General features: G+C 60.5%; 1 protein-coding gene and 1 long non-coding RNA gene across 2 annotated transcripts; one reads left to right on the plus strand and one right to left on the minus strand.

Annotated features, from left to right (window-relative positions):
• Positions 1-6,267: 6,267 nt before the first annotated feature.
• On the minus strand, positions 6,268-8,028 carry LOC117245261. Its single transcript, XR_004499761.1, has 2 exons — positions 6,925-8,028; positions 6,268-6,659 (listed from the first exon to the last, which is right to left on the minus strand). It is a non-coding gene; the product is annotated as an uncharacterized LOC117245261 (long non-coding RNA).
• Positions 8,029-11,049: 3,021 nt separating this feature from the next.
• LOC107212622 (cytochrome P450 2C5-like) lies at positions 11,050-15,992 on the plus strand. The gene is made up of 10 exons (XM_015646114.3): positions 11,050-11,151; positions 11,298-11,487; positions 11,976-12,138; positions 12,475-12,624; positions 13,234-13,394; positions 13,513-13,689; positions 13,777-13,918; positions 14,315-14,502; positions 15,169-15,310; positions 15,430-15,992. The coding sequence occupies exons 2-10, from the start codon at positions 11,308-11,310 to the stop codon at positions 15,621-15,623; spliced, it is 1,497 nt and encodes a 498-aa protein (XP_015501600.1). The 5' UTR covers positions 11,050-11,151; positions 11,298-11,307; the 3' UTR covers positions 15,624-15,992.
• The last annotated feature ends 15 nt before the right edge of the window (positions 15,993-16,007 follow it).

Genomic DNA, 16,007 nt, shown 5'->3' on the forward strand with positions numbered 1-16,007 from the left:
CGTCCTGCCCGCGGGTGACACAAGCGACATCCCGGCTGCCCGCGGCTGCGGAGCCGGGCTGGAGCAGCAGGAGGAACAGGCAGGGAGGGCTGGAGCAGCTTCCAACCATCCTGTCCACAGCTGGGAAAACCGAATGGAGCAAAGCAAAATGGGGGACAGAGTCTGCAAGGCAGAAAAGCCTCTCGTCCTCATCTCCTGCCCCTTCCTGGCAAGGCGAGCTCTGTGCAGGCATCCCTTTGGCACGGGATGCTCGGGGCCCTCTGCTCCTGGAGCTTCCTTCCCCATCCCGACCACGCTTCCATCCCCATTTAGAAACCGTGGAGAAGCCCCTGCAGGGTGCAGAGCCCCGAGGCTGCTGGAGCAGGGACAAAACCCTCAGCTCGCTCCATGAATATTCCAGGTTGTCAGCGCTGCCTCTTTGCGAGGAGGATAAAAATATCCCCGGGGCTGCCGGGATCTGCCGGCTCCAGAACCGAAATCCCAGGAGGTTCTGCTGACAGCGAGTCACCGGCACCCCGAAGCGCAGATGGGGAGCCCGGCTATTTACAGGGTGTTGTTCCCTCCTGCAAATCCCATTGGGAAAATCCCAGGCAGTGCTTTTATTTCCCTCTGCCCTTATTTCGTGCAAGCAGAAGAAAATGTCCTTCTCTCTTGCCGGATATTCCTGCACCACCAGGAATAAACCCTCGGTGTTTAAAGGCTTTGTCTGGATGTGTGGCTGTCCTGGGGCTTGGAAAAGCATCTCCCCGAGAGCCACTGAGGGGACATCCAGCCCCAAATGGCACCACTTCCCCTGGGAGGGGGGTCACAGCGTGGGATTCTCAGAAAGGCTGAGGAGGAAAAATCCAACCCCTCCGAGCTTCTGCCACCATTCCTGCTGTCCTCCATCCCCCTGTGCTGCTGGGGAACCCAGAGTGTCACTGCACGTGGCTGCAAGCGCCTGGCTTAATCCCCATGGGAAAAAAATCCCTACGGAGCCCATCCTGGGAAATTCCCAGCACTGCTGAGGCCGCTGGAGTGACAGAGGTGACACCCTGGTGCCACTGTGCCACTGCCTGGAGCCAGGCGGGATCTCCCGATGGCACGGACAAACAGAAATAAGAACAAAGACACTTTGCAGGAAACCTCCTCAGGATGTTCTACAGCCACTCCTTGGTTTCTCTTCCCCTTTTCTACCCCATGGAGATAAATATTATTGCCCCTCATGGACTGGCACAGGAATTCTTCCCAAGGCTGGGTACCAAGTGTGGGTCTGGGCTGGGCTGAGCATCCCCAGTTCTTTCTGTCAAGTGAAACGACAAAAAAAACCCCAAACAAACTAAACTGAACTAAACTGAATTAAACTGAATTAAACTAAACTAAAATAAAATAAACCACATGCTCAGGGTCCAGCAGAGGTTCCAACTTCCCACTCCAGCTCCTGTGGGAGCTGCTGCTCTCCCAGGGAACGGGCTCTGTGCTGGCTCCCAGCATCAAGCGGAGCTGGGAAGGTCCCGGTGGTGGCAGCTGGGACACAAAGCTCAAGGATTTGGAAAGGACACAGTCACTTCCTCACCTGACCCTGATTCCACCCTGCCCCAATAATTCCCTGGTTCTGATCCTTATCCTGAACCGATCCTGGCCTTAACCTTGACCTTAACCCTAAGCTTGAGCCTAAGCTTTACCTTAACCCTAACTACCCCAGCCCTGCTCCTGACCTTAGCCCTGGCCCAAGCCCTGAGTCTCCTGCTCACCTCGGTCCCTGTGTGCCCTCCTCTCAGGAACAAAGGGCTGTTCCTGCCTGTCCCCTCTGGCTTCTGCTGACCCACGGAGGAGTTTCTCTTCAGTCCCCTCTCTCCTTCCCTTTTTTATGGAAACCTCTCCACCTAAAGCAGGAACAGCCGCCAGGGGCTGGGACACCTTTCTGCACACCCTGCAGGGGGACCTGAGCAGATGTCCCTGCTGTCCCCACTATCCTGGAATGAAGCAATACCCCCAAGAGGCAGCCCCCATGTCAGCACAGCCCTCAGCCCGGGACAGGATCCATCCCAGTGACCCCCAATCCCAGATTCAAGGCGCTGGAGCTGCAAGGGGACCATGCTGGGGTTTGATGACAGGGAGGAGGGGACACCCCTCAGACCCCCAAAGAATGTGGTGCTTGTCCCCCTGTGAGCCTCTTGCAGGGAGACAAAACACCAGGGTTCTACTTTTATTCCTTATTTCCATTAATTATTCCTTATTTCCATTAATTATACCTCAGTTCCATTAATCATCCCTTGTTTCTGTGTATTATTCCACATTTCCATGTATTATTTCCCACTTCCTTTTATTTTTCCGTTTTCATCTGTTATTCCTTACTTCCATCTATTATTCCCTATTTTCATCTATTATTCCTTAATCCTATCCATTATTCCTGATTCTGGCTGTCTGGAGAGGACTGCTCAGGACTCCACAGTGGGAAAAGGGAAAAGCACCTTGAGGTGGGCGCCAGCAGAGCCGGGATGAGAACAAGGATGCTCTGTAAGATCCAGCCAAGCCCTGAGGATGCTCCGGGTGCCCCATCCCAGGGAAGAGGGGCAGCATCCCACCGCCGGCCCTGGGTGCCTCCAGAGCCTCCCAGCTGCCCAGCACATCCCCTAAGAGGATTAGTAGGGGGTTATCCGAGCCCCCGGCCCCATTCCCAGGAGAATGTGGGATGTGGGAAGGAGGGTGCTCCCGGCCCTGGCAGAGGCACCATTTTGGAGCCAGGGATGGGAGCAGTGCCCGGCTCACGTCTCCCATGCCGTGCGGGGAACCAAGGGACAGCCCCCCGTGCAGCCCCCTGGGAGGGTCCGGAGTGGGAACCTGGCCCGGCGCAAACGCCACGGGAAAATCTCACCTTCTGTCCCCAGAGCAGCCCCCTTCCCACACCCCCCTGCCGCTCCCCCCCGGGAGGCACTGCCGGGCTCCCGGCGCTCCTGCACCACATTCCCACAGCCCGATCCCAGCGCCACATTCCCGGTGCCACGGCCCCACAGCACGCTCCTGCACCGTGTCCCGCACATTCCCGGTGCCACGGCCCCACAGCACGCTCCTGCACCGTGTCNCCACAGCACGCTCCTGCACCGTGTCCCGCACATTCCCGGTGCCACGGCCCCACAGCACGCTCCTGCACCGTGTCCCGCACATTCCCGGTGCCACGCTCCTGTTCCAGGACCCCACCCCGCACTCTGGCACCACTCGCACCCCATGCTCACCACACACCGCATTCCCACTCCACATTCCCACCCCGCGCTCCCCGCACGGCTCCTGTGCCGATTCCCACGGCAAAGCCCCGGAGCCGCGTTCCCTGCCCACGCTCCCGCAGCTGCCCAGCATTCCCGCAGCCCAGGCGGGGCCGCTGCCATCCCAGCCCGTGCCCGCCCGAGCCAGCAGGACGCGCCCCCGGCGCCGTGGGGAACACGGGGGGTGCCAGCAGGAGCCCTGGGGATGCCGAGGGGATGCGGAGCCGCTCCAGCTGTGCCAGTGCCCCAGAGCCGCGACGGGAAGGGAAAAGAAATAAATCCTCTTCCCCCCCCCCGCTGCAAAATCTCCAGGAATTACACAACAGCCACCATCAAACCCAGGCCTGGCCGTGTCGGCACACACGGCATTCCCGTGGGCATTCCCGTGGGCACAGCTCCGGCTCCAGAGCCAAACGGCCACCCAGGGGTGCCAGGGGAACTGGGGACAGTGGGGTACCCCACAGCATGGGGCTGGGGAGCCCAGAGAGTGTCCCCGCAGCTCTGGGACAGAGGGGATGGGCAAAACAGAGGGACAGGCAGAGGGCAGTGGGTAGAGGGGCAGGGAGCTGGGCAGGGCAGGTGTACGGGGACAGGCAGGGGTTAACTGGCAGGGGAGCAGGCAGGGAATGAGCAAGGAGGACGTAAGGGGTGGGTATGGGGGCAGTGGGGCAGTCAGAGAACGGGGAGAGGGGCAGGGACAGGGGCACAGTGAGGACAGAGGGTGTCAGAGCTCAGGCAGGGAGCAGGGCAAGGGGCACACAGGGAGGAGGAAGGCTGTGGGGTAGGCAGGGAGCAGGCAGGGAGTGGGATTAGGGCCAGTGGGGCAAGCGGGACTCAGGCAAGGAAGCAGGCACGGAGCAGGAGCAGTGGGGCAGGCAGGAGGTGGCAGTGGCACACGTGCAGCGTCAGGGCACTGGGGCACGAAGGGAGGAGGGGCAGGCAGGGAGGGGGCAGGGAGCGGGAAGAGTGTGAGATGAGGGCAGTGAGGCTGCCAGAGTGCAGGCAGCGAGTAGGGGCAGTAGGGCAGGCAGGAAGGGGGCAGGACCAGGGCAGTGGGGCGGGCAGGACCAGGGCAGGGGGGCAGGCAGGACACATGGCATTGGGGCGCTGGGGCCGGCAGGGAGCGGGCAGGGAGCTGGGAACGGGCAGGTGAGGGTGCGGCGGGGCGGGCGGGAGCAGGAAGGGTGCGGGATGGGTGCTGTGGGCAGGGCTGGGCTGGGCAGGGTCCGTCCCCACCCTCATCCCATCCCATCCCATCCCATCCCATCCCATCCCATCCCATCCCATCCCATCCCATCCCTACCTGCCCACGGTCTGGTTGGCGAGCTGGCGCATGCGGTTGAATTGCTTCTTCATCGTGGCGGCGGTGCGGGCGGTGCGGGCGGGCAGCGGGGCCGGGGGCCGCGGGCCGCCCCTCCCGCATCCCCGCCCGGCGCCGAGCCGGGCCGGGCCGAGCCGAGCCGAGCCGGGCCGAGCGGGCCCCGCCGCCCCTGCGCCTCTCCGCGCCTCCGCCTGCGCTCCGCGCCCCCCGCGCCTCCCCGCACCGCCCCCGGCCGCGGCGGCCATGGGAAATGTAGTCCGAGGCCGCCCGCCCCGGCGGGCTCTCCGGGCAGGGGGTGGGTCTTGGAGAGAACCTGGAGCCGGGCATCCCCCCCGGCATCCTCTGACTTCACCCCGGCATCCCTGGGCGTAGCCCCGGCATCTCCCCGGCATCCTTCAACATCTCTCGGCATGGCCTCGGCATCACCTGGCGTCCCCCCGGCATCCCTCTGGCACGCCCAGCGTCACCTGGCATCCCCTCGGGTCCCGTGACACGGCCCCAGCCGCCGCTCCAGCATCCCTGGCATCCGCCCCACATCACCTCGGAGTCCCCTGGCACGGCCCCCGCATTCCCCAGGATCTCCTGGCATCCTTTGGCAGCTCCGCAGAGCTCCCGCGGCCCCAGCACCGCTCCCGCAGCCCTTCCAGCTCCCGGCTCCCACCCCGGCACCCCCATCTCTGCTGTCCAGCCTCTGGGGTTCGGGACACTCGGGGCTGGGGCAGTTTTGAACAGTCCCTGGGGCAGCGCAGCCCCGGGTAGGGCCGGGGGAGCCGGACCAGGACCCGGCTGCAGCCCCGGGCAGGAGAGCAGGAGCCTGTCCCAGCCCCGGGCCCCCTCTACCCGGCTGCTTTGTGCCCCCCAAGCTCTGCAGAGCCCGGGCAGGAGCTGGGGCGATGCTCCCGCCCTGCCCGGGGCGCGGAGCCCCCAAAGGGCGGCTCTGCCCACGCTGGCACCGCTCTGTTTGAAGGGCACTAGATTGATCTAATTGCTCTGGAGCATCTTGGTGTGCAATAGACAGAATCTACCGATCCTCCTGAGGATGTGAAACCTGCTTAGGGAACGCCCCTTGACGCTTCCTGAGGGCAGGCGCATCTTCCCCATCCCGGTTTCCCTGTCCTGAATCTCGATCTGGACCCGACCCTCGGGGGCGATGGAAGCCGCGCTCGCAAGGCTGAGTGCCACTGCCAGCCATGAGCAGAGAGCCCCAGGGCAGTCCCTGCGCTGGGCTGGGAGCTCTGCTCGCACATCCCCGGCTCCCGGCCCTTTTCCACCTGTCCGTGTTCCACCCTGCCAGAGCCGGGTCAGGAGAGCCGCGCTCACCGTTGGATTCCGCAAAGTTTCTGCTCCTTTGCAGCCCCGCAGCCCTTGTCCTGTCCCTTTTCCCAGTTGAAAAATGGGCTAGGAAGGAGCCCCAGGATTTTTACAGCCCGAGCACCGGAATACAGAGAGGTGGGGGAGAGGGATCTGGGCTCCCGCTTTAGGAACTCAAAACCTCTGATGATGCCCAGTGTGGGGGTTTTTCCTGAGACGGCGCCCAGGGCGCCCTCTCCTCCCGGTGATGCTGTTGTTGCACCACATGCCCAGTCTCTCTCAGGATCTGGGAACGTTTTAAAGCCAGGCAGCTCCTGGCATCTCCTCTGGCATCAGCTGGTGCAGGCTCAGCACTTCCTCTCCCCGTTTTTCCATTCTAAATGGCACCATTACTGCGGGATGGAAAAAGCAGGTATTTTATGTGGTGTCTGGGGGTGGAGACAGGGAATTCTGGCTCCTTTGAAGAGGGACAAGGAGCTGCACAGCTCAGAGCTGTTATTCCCGGTGCCAGCAAGAGGCTCCTTCCATGGGCGCAGGAAGGGTGACCCTCACGGACAACACCGAGAAAATCCCTGTGGCAAACAGTTACAGCGCCCAGCTTCTCCTGGACCAGCGGCAGCTCCAAAACACCCTGTCAGGGCGGATGTTCTTCGCCTTCACCAGCGCAGTGCTGCCAATAAGGTCAGTGTGAGAGCCTGACGCCGCCGGCTCTGACCCGCTCTCCTTCACACGGTGACAGCGCTGTCCCTCCCGTCCACCCCAGCACCTCGGGGCCGCTCCAAGATCTGATAGCGTCGGCACAGATGGGTCAAAGCCAATTAATGTCAGAGCAGCCCAATGCAGTGGCGAGCCATCTGACAGAGCAGCGCTGATGGGAGCACGTGCAGGTGCAGCACAGGCTCCTCCTGCCCCACAGCCTCTCTCCTGCCCCACATCCTCCCTCCTGCCCCACAGCCTCTCTCCTGCCCCACATCCTCCCTCCTGCCCCACATCCTCCCTCCTGCCCCACAGGCTCCCTCCTGCCCGCCACCTGCAGAGGTCACATCCCACCGTGGGCTGAAGGCAGCAGGAGTCACAGGACACCGCGGCCGCGCCAGGGATGCTCTCCTGGCAGGAGGGAACTCATGGCCTTCCCACAGGCTGATAAGCTCCCTGCTACAGGGCTTTAATCACATTTCCCTGTTTGCTGTTCCAGGAGACAGAGATAATGAACGGTGAGATGGAAGCAGTGTCTGTGCAATCCCTGCAGCAGGAAAACAGGGAAAAGGAGGAGGGGAGCAGGGGGCGCGGCCGGGGAGCTGCTCCCACCCCTTGTCCCTGGGCTGGTGTGGACAAGTGACCAACAGCAAACCCCTGCTCTGTCCTGTCTGAGCTGTGCTGGAGCACGAGCCTTCAACCTCGGCAGGATTCCATCCCATCCCCCATTCCCAAGCCCCAGGAGGCGCCGGGCTGTGCACTCCGTGTTTCAGTCCCTGTGCAGTGTGAGTAGCCCTGCACCGGGCAGGAGCCGATTCCCCGGCAGCAGGGCTCTCTGTCCGGGGCCTGCAGCATCCCCCCGTCCCCTCTCCCGGCTGGAATGGGCCGCTGCGCCTGGCACGGCTGTGCCGCCGGGAGGAGCAGCCCTGCTCCACCTGCCATCTGTCACCTGGCCCGGCGGTGCCCGTCCCAGCGGGTGCCATATGGCACCGGAGCTGTCCCTCCTGCCCGGGACAGGGCAGACGCTGCTGCCCGGGGCTGTGCCCGCCGCTCCCGCAGGGATCCCCCGGCGCCGCACAGCGCCCAGGGTTAAACCCCCCGCCAGAGGGGACCTGGCCGATGAGGAGGAGGGGCAGAGCCTGCTGCCCCCGCGCACAGTCCCGAGGGTGGTTTGCAGGGACAAGGTACACCGAGCCCTCTCCGCCCTCCGGGGGCTGCAGGCCTCGAGCTGGGAGCGGCTGCAGAGACGCAGGGGAGGTGCTGGCACTTCCCAGCCGGCCCCGGTGCCATGGGCAGGGACACGGTGCCAGAGCCAGGTCTCCAGGCTGGCTCCACGGTGGGTGCCCCGCTCCCGCTCGGGGGGCTTGAGCGTCACCTCCGCTGTGTGGAGCACTGATTTCCCCTCTCCAGGAAATGGACGTGTTTCAGTGAGGTTTATGGATGTGATAAATGCACAACGGGGAGCAGAGGAGCGCCGTGTTCTGGGTAGGGATGTGGGGTGTTTGGAAGGCAGCAGAGGAGGAGAAGGGGGGGATTTTTTCTCCTCTCTGTAATTATCGCAGGAAGGTGAACAGCAGGACGGGAAGGTTTCAGGGCAGTGCAGCTGTTCTAAGATATCCCATGTATTTCACATCCTTTGGATAATTTTCTCTGACGTCCTGCTGGGATCCATCTCACCACTGGGAAAAGGGGAGCATGGCAAGGCTCGGCTCATTTTCCATGAACATAGTGCAACATTTTCCCTCTCCAAACATTGTTTAGGACTAGAGCCATGTCTATGGGGAAGTGGGAGCAGGGCCCTGGACCTGTGAGGAGTGAGGGTTCAGGGAGAGCTGCAGGTTCCTTTCCTGGAATTGCATCCATAATCTGGACCCACCGCTAGCCCCCTGCTGCAGCCAACCTCGCTGTCCAGGGAATTACGGGAGGGATAAATGAATGAATGCTTGTGATTAAGCAATTAATTCCTGCAGGCTCTATGGGCAACCCACCCAGAGTCACTCCTCACCCCCGACACCCCTCAGATGGGCGGCAGGGGAAGCAGGGGGGGCTCAGAAATCAAAATACTATTGGAAAGTTTAATTATATCCTCATAGTTGGTTGTCCTGGAGGCGGTGAGGGGATGACTCCCTGCACTGGGATGGGTTCCCACTGCTCTCTGGTGCTCGGGGCAGCACAGGGTCCATGCCCACGGAGCAGGCCCCGCTCCAGAGGAGCATTCCCAAGTATTAACGGATCTCTGGGATCTGCCTGTCCTCACAGCGGGGTCAGGACCTCGGGAATCCTGCCTGTGATGTGCACAGCTCTGGGGCAGGATGGATCCTGCAGGCACTGCAGACAGAGCTGCCTTCCTCTGCCTTCTGTGCGCTCTGATTAACGGGCATAGAGTCTGGTTCTTGTTTTCCCAGCCACAGAAGGATCCAGATGAAGTCTGGATTAACCATTACCCTTCCCACACCTGTTCCCAAGGCCGGGATTGTGCTCTGCCCTGCTTTGCCACCCCTGTACAAATCACCTGCTGCTGCTGGACCAGGAGCCAGTGTTTGATGATATTTATTGAGGGCAACTGAGGATTGCTTCTTCTTCCTCTTGAATTACATCTTCCTGCTTGTGAAGAGTGGACACAGAACCACCTGGCTGCCTCTCACACCCACAGCAGATCCCACCCCAGCTGTCCCCAGGGCTCCCAGAGACCTCTGAGGTGTTTCAGGAACCAGGAGAAACATGCTGGCCATGGGAAAGAGTTGTGCTGCTCATGGGCCGAGCATGTCTTGGAAAGCCTGGCCAAGCTGGCTGCCTGGTTTAGCTGGGACGTGGAGGCAGATGAAGGAAGGGCCCAGCACTGCCGTGTTGAGCCCCAGAGGGTGCACCCATATGGTGCTGGACCCATAGGGAGCAAAGCCTGGAGCCCTGCTCAGTGCCCAGGGCTGTACCAGAGCTGGGCCCACAATGCTCCAGTGGCTTCCATCACCAGGCAGCACCCAGCACAGCTCCAGCACTTCACCACCACGGCACTGCTGATGTCACACGGATCTCTCTTGACCCTGAGGTGGCCACTGGCTGGCTTCTGGCTCCTCAATGGGCACTGAGGATGCCCTATTGGCCACTGCTTTGCCTCTGTCCCATCAGGACAAAGCCCTGGGACCACACAAACAACGCTTTATTGCAGGGACAAATCCCACTGTGCCTGTCCCTCACACCAGGGGTTGGTTAACAGTGCACACAACTGTATTTTCTGCAGGCACCCCACAGCAATCCCCAGAAATGATGCCAGGGCTGTGACAGGGGCGTTGGCATCATGCTGCTGTGGAGCTCCCTCGCAGCCAGCAGGGCGACAGTGATGAAAAATGACACTGGCCCTGTAATTACAGCCAGGCTCTGCTCAGCCAGTGCTGCTGCATTATTGAGAGCAACCAAAAATACTCCCAGCTCAGTCATTAACTGGTCTGGGCCTCGTGGCCAGTGGCTGCCAGGGCTGCCTCAGCCTGGGCTGGCAGAGGGGAGAGGGGAGAGCCTGGAATGTTCTATAGAGGTGTTTACATATCCTCCATTCCACAGGGATGAGGCCCTGGGGGAGCAGAGCACCTCGGAGGGCTCAGGATGCCGATGGGAAAGTGGCATTAGGATAACATTAATTGCCTTAGTGTCAGTGTCAGCACTGAGCTGAGCAGGGATCAGGGGAACCCACGGGGGTAGCTTTGCTCCATGCCCACACTGGGATCTGGAAATCAGCTGGAAATGGCTTGTGTGGGGAGGGTGTGAGGAGGGCACAGAGGCTGGGAGAGCTCCCCAAAGCCTGGGGGAGCCTCAACCCGTGGCTGTGCCAGGAGATGCTGTGCTCCAGGTCAGTGGTGCAGGGCAGGCTCCTCTCTGCCAGCACCACTGAATTCCCTCTGCTGAGGGGCTCCTTCCTCTGCGAGGACCAGCATGGACCTGAACCTCATCCCTCTTCTCCTCCAGGAGGAATCCCATATTTTCCTGGAAGCTGGCCTGTGCCCAGCTTGCTCAGCCAAGCTGTGAGCGCTCTTGACCAGACGTGGGTTGGCTGTGCCCGTGCCAGATGTGCTTGTGTGCAGCCAGATGTGCAGGTGCTCAGAGCAAGACGCACATTGGAGGAGCCCAGGGAGGAGTTAACCCACACCTGCAACAACCACAACACCTTGGGCTGATTTTCCTCCAAAGCCCAAAAGGAACCCCAAAAGATACCAGAAAAAAAAAGAAGTGTTTTTTCTATTTTCTGAGCCGATTTTCATCAGAGAGGAGATTAATGGAACATTGTTAGCCCACAGGTGTGTGGCCAGGCACAGTGCCCGCCTTGCAAACTGCTTGTTTGCCAGAACATCCCCTCCTAGGTCATTGCCCTGGTGAACATGGCAGTGACCGGCAGGGCAGTGACTGGAGGGGACATGAAAGGCTTGGCCAGGACAGTGACATCTTCCTCTGCCGTGTGCCACCACAAAGGAGCACAGAGCAAAGGTGACTCAGCAGCACGGGCAGGGGACAGTCACCATCTCCCCAGTGCTCCTGCCGGCTCTCACAGGACTCCCAGTGCCCAGGACAGCTCAGAGGGGACAGGAGCGCCCGGTCAGGACAAAGCAGCACCTCCGGGTCCCTGAGCAGCCTGGAGCCCTTTGTGCTCAGGCAGGGCAGACACAACAGCTTTGGGCTCTGCTCTGCTCTCTGCTCAGCCTCCTCCCTGGAATTCCTTTGTTTCTTTCCCTGCTCGGCAGCACGGTGAGGATGGATGCTGGATTTGCTGGGATACTTTTCACCCTCCTCCTCCTCTTCTCCATCCTGTGGCTCCTGGTTTGGAGGAGTGACACGAAGAGGAGCCGGCTGCCTCCTGGCCCAGCCCCATGGCCCATCCTGGGTAACCTGTGGCAGAAAGATGTCCTGCCCCTCTACAAACACTACGAGAAGGTAAGGGACATGCTGGACCCATTGGCACCCCCAGCAGGACAGACAGCGGGAAAGTTCCATGCCAAAATAAAAGGGGAATCCCACAGGTGACTCTTCCTACCTTTCTTTTCTCTTCTCCCCTCCCTCATCTCTTGCTCTATGGGAGGAATTGCTTAAATCCCTTCTGTTGGGGGCAGACTCAACCCTGTTATCAAAGCCTTTCTCCTGTAAGGGACCCATGTGGTGACAGTGCCCCTGCACCCTCTACAGTGCTGCCGCTGTCCAGAGCCGCTTCCCAGAGATGGTGCTTTGAACCCCCCAAAGTGTCACTGGAATAAAACCCCCAGGGACAGGGACAGGGATAAGGTGCAGGATGAGGTGACAGCTTTGAGGGAGGCACTTCCCCTCCCTGCTGGGCATTCACCATGCTGTGGGCTCACGTCCCAGTTTGAAATGGAGTGAATGAACTGGTGTGGGACCCTGGCTCACAGAGCTGCTCGTCCCCCCAGCTCAGCAGCACCTACGGCCCGATCTTCACTGTGTGGCTGGGGCTGAAGCCGGTGGTGGTGCTCTGTGGGTACGAGGCAGTGAAGGATGCCCTGGTGGGACACTCCGAGGAGTTTGGGGGCAGACCTGAGATCCCCGCCCTGAAGCATCTCTCCAAAGACTATGGTGAGTGCCTGGATCTCTCCTGGATCTCTGGGTGAGCAGATGGCCACAGCTGAGTCTAAGGAAGAGCTCAGCACTCAAGACCTCCAACACCCATTTCCCACTCTTCAAGACCTTTCAACTCCTAAGCCCCTTGTCAAGGACAGTATTAATTCCAGTTAGGCAGTTCCAGCTTTGTTCTAAGTTGCTGCAAAGATCTTCATCCTTTCATGGACACTGCACACCCGCACTGTTCCTTGGTTCATTGCCCTGTTGCTCCTCAGCCTGGCTCTGACCAGGGTTCCCACTCCTGGGGAGCAGCAGGGTGGCCAGGGGCTGATCTCCTCCGTGTCCCTCCAGGATTTCTCTCCAACGACGAGAAGAAGTGGCGGGAGCTGCGGAGGTTCACGCTCAGCACCCTGCGGGACTTTGGGATGGGGAAGAGCTCCATGTCCCAGAAGGTGCAGCAGGAGGCTCAGCACCTGGTGGAGCTGCTGGCAAAGCTCAGAGGTGACGTGGTCCTATCCTTGCTGGCCCTGTGGCAGGCAGAGGACATACAAGAGCCCCATGGGACATGGGTGGCCCCAGAGCTGTTTGTAGGGCCTGGTGTGGGTGACCCCTGCAGGGAAGGGCTGAGATCCAGCCCCACCCCAGCCAGGGGCTGCAGGGATGTGCTGCAGCCACAGCTGAAGGGCCAGCAGGGCGATCCTGCTCTGAACTGGTGCTTCATTCCCTGAAGGAGAACAGGAATAGAGAACAGAACTGTGTGGGCCTGGGAATGCACAGCTAGGACACTGTCCCAGTGATCCGGGGTTATCAGGGTGATTTCCTCCCCTCCAACAATACCCTGCCAGTGCCCACACATCTCCTGGGGCTTCCTGCAGATGCCTGCACTTCCCTCAGCCCAAGATATGGGTGGGCTTTAGGGGCAGGGAGAAGGATGGAGGAGCCCACGGCTCAGGAGGGCTCTTTGCTGTGGCTGTCAGGCCCAGCAGATCAGCCAGAATCAGGGGCTTCAAAATCAGGGCCTTGGAGCAAGGGGGAAGGGGTGTTCTTTGTCTTGAAGCAGATAAATAACTGGTAACTTTTGGATGCTTTTCTCACCTCTTGTGGCTGCAGGCAATGCCTTTGAGCCAATGACCATGTTCAGATACGCGGTTGCCAACGTGATCTGCTCCGTGGTCTTCGGCAGCCGCTACAGCTACAGCGATGTGGCTTTCCTGGAGCTGATCAATGCCATTGGGAACTACGTCAGCTTCTTCCTGTCCCCCCTCGCCAAGGTGGGAGCCTGGTGTGCTCAGCACCCTCTGCCTGCTGCCCTAGGGGGCTGAGGAAGCTCCCTGGCTCTGGTGGGACAAAGCAGGAACCTGAGCCCTGCCATGCCCTGTCCCTACACAGGTGTACAACACCTTTCCCAGCATCATGCACCGGCTCCCAGGGCCTCACAAGAAAGTCCTGGCTGACTGCCAGAAGCTGAAGGACCACATCAAGGAGAAGGTGCGGTTCCACCACCTGACTCTGGACTCCAGCTGCCCCCGGGACTACATCGACTGTTTCCTGATGAGAGCAGAGAAGGTAGAGGGGGGCTGCCCTCCAGCTTGGCTGCAGCCCAGAGCATCACCCAGACAGTACTGAATACCACCCCACCACACCTTCTTGCAGGAGAAGGGCAGCCCAGAGACCATGTACGGCCATGAAGACCTGATCATGTCAGTGTTCAACCTGTTCGGCGCCGGCACGGTGACAACCGGCAACACCCTGGTGTTCTTCCTGCTGATGCTGGCAAAGCACCCCCACATCCAAGGTATGCCAGCAAAACACAGCTGCTCCTGTGCCTGGGGTGCTCACAGGGCAGAGGGTCCCAGGCCTGGAGGGTCCCATTTGGGGGCAGACCCAAATCATCCTGTGAGGTCACCCAAGGATGGGAGCCATTAGATGGATTCCCACAGGCCAGGTGCTTCTCCCTGTGCCCCATCCCTGCCTGTGCAGATGTCCCTGAACTGGCCTGTGGGAGATGCTCTGAGCTTGCCTGATGCAGGGAGGGATGAGGACAGAGGCTCTGTTCTGGGCTCTACAAGGGATTAGGCCAGGTTGCTGCCCCTCTAGCCCATCCCACGGTTTGGGATAAGTGTCTGTGGAGGTCAGTAAGAAACTCTGGGGAGGTTGCACAGCAGCACCCAGCCCCCTCTGCTGTCCCCAGCCAAGGTCCAGGAGGAGATTGATGCTGTGGTGGGCACTGGCCGTGCCCCCAGCACAGAGGACAAGCTGCGGATGCCCTACACCAACGCTGTGATCCACGAGCTGCAGCGCTACCACAAGATGCGCATTGAGAACTTCCCGCGCATGACGACGCAGGATGTCCTGTTCAGGGGCTACTCCATCCCCAAGGTATGACACAGGCTGGCCCCGGAGCCTCTGTCACCAGCGGGGTTTGACCGACATTTGCCTTTGTCCCTGGACTATTTGCACACATCTGAAGGTCCCAGCTCTTTCCCAATCCTCAGTAGCAATGACATTTCAGAGGGGAGCAGAGGCAGGTGAATGTCACTGCCTGTCCTGCTCACACCCCGTGTCGCTCCCTTGCTCATCCTGGAAAACTCTTCCCACCATGGAGTCGTGCAGGGCTGCAGGGCCGAAGCAGGAGCCCACCCTGGGGTGGGGCCAGGCCAGACCCCATCACCCCTCAGCAGACTTGAGGACAGCCACCTCTCCTGGTTTGACCATGGGCATTGTGTGCAAAATCCATCCTGAGGGAACATCTCCTGCCTTTGGATTTGGGGCAGTTTCACAGGAGTAACTCAGTAATTTGTGTCTTGTGAGCTGCACAGAGACTGGCAGGACCAGAGGGACATCAGACCCCCACGTCAGTTGTCCCAGTGGCACAGAGCCACCATTCCAGGCTGCCTCCCTATGGGAACCTGCTTGGGTATTGGGGTGTCCACCCAGCCTCCCCCGTGTGTCTGGATGCTCCCCCTGGACTAATCCACTCCAGCAGAGCCCGTGGCGTGGTCCTGATGTCCCTCCTTACATGCCTGCCCCATCCCTCTCCTACAGGGCACTCCTGTTATTCCAGTACTTTCCTCTGTGCATTCGGATCCAACCCAGTGGGAGAACCCTGGAAAAGTGGATCCCACACACTTCTTGGATGAAAAGGGCGAGTTCAGGAAGCGCGAGGCCTTCATGGCGTTCTCAGCAGGTCAGTGCTTCCCAAGCACAGACACCCAGTGCCAGCACTGTGCTACCTCACCGTGGGCTGCCCGCCCACCCTCCTGCCCCGTGGCTCCCCAGCGGTGTCACCCCTCTCTCTGTGCCCAGGGAAGCGGATGTGCCCCGGGGAGGCGCTGGCCCGCATCGAGCTCTTCCTGTTCCTCACCACGCTGTTGCAGAGATTCACCTTCCAGCTGGCCATGGAGCACAAGGAGCTGGATTTATTCTCCCTGTGGCTCGAGATCGAGAGGAAGGCAATCCCGTGCAAGTTCTTCGCTATCCCACGCTCGGTGTTCTCTTAAGCTGGGAGAGTGGGACAAGGAAAGGTTCTTCCAGGTGCCTCCATCCCCACCCCAGAGCGAGCCCTGTGGCCATGAGGGCACAGCCACAGCCACCAGAGGAGGGACAATTTGGGCTTGGAGTTTCTCCTCTGAGAACTGTGAGAACAGGCATCTCTGCTACCAGCTCCATGAGCAACCCACTCCCAGCCCTTCCCTGCCCATCCCAGGAGCATGAGGCGGTTGACACTGCTTTTCCTGCCCCATCCCCATCCATGTTGCTTGAGTTCCTCATGGCATGGCTTCCTGGGGCTCCTGGGCTGGGCAGGGGCCTCCTCCATTTGGTGAAAGATTCAGAGAGTTCTGCAATAAAGTTAACCATCAGATCATGAAGCCTTTGCTCAGCCT

This window comes from Parus major, chromosome 18, assembly GCF_001522545.3.
Source record: "Parus major isolate Abel chromosome 18, Parus_major1.1, whole genome shotgun sequence".
Lineage (NCBI taxonomy): Eukaryota > Metazoa > Chordata > Aves > Passeriformes > Paridae > Parus > Parus major.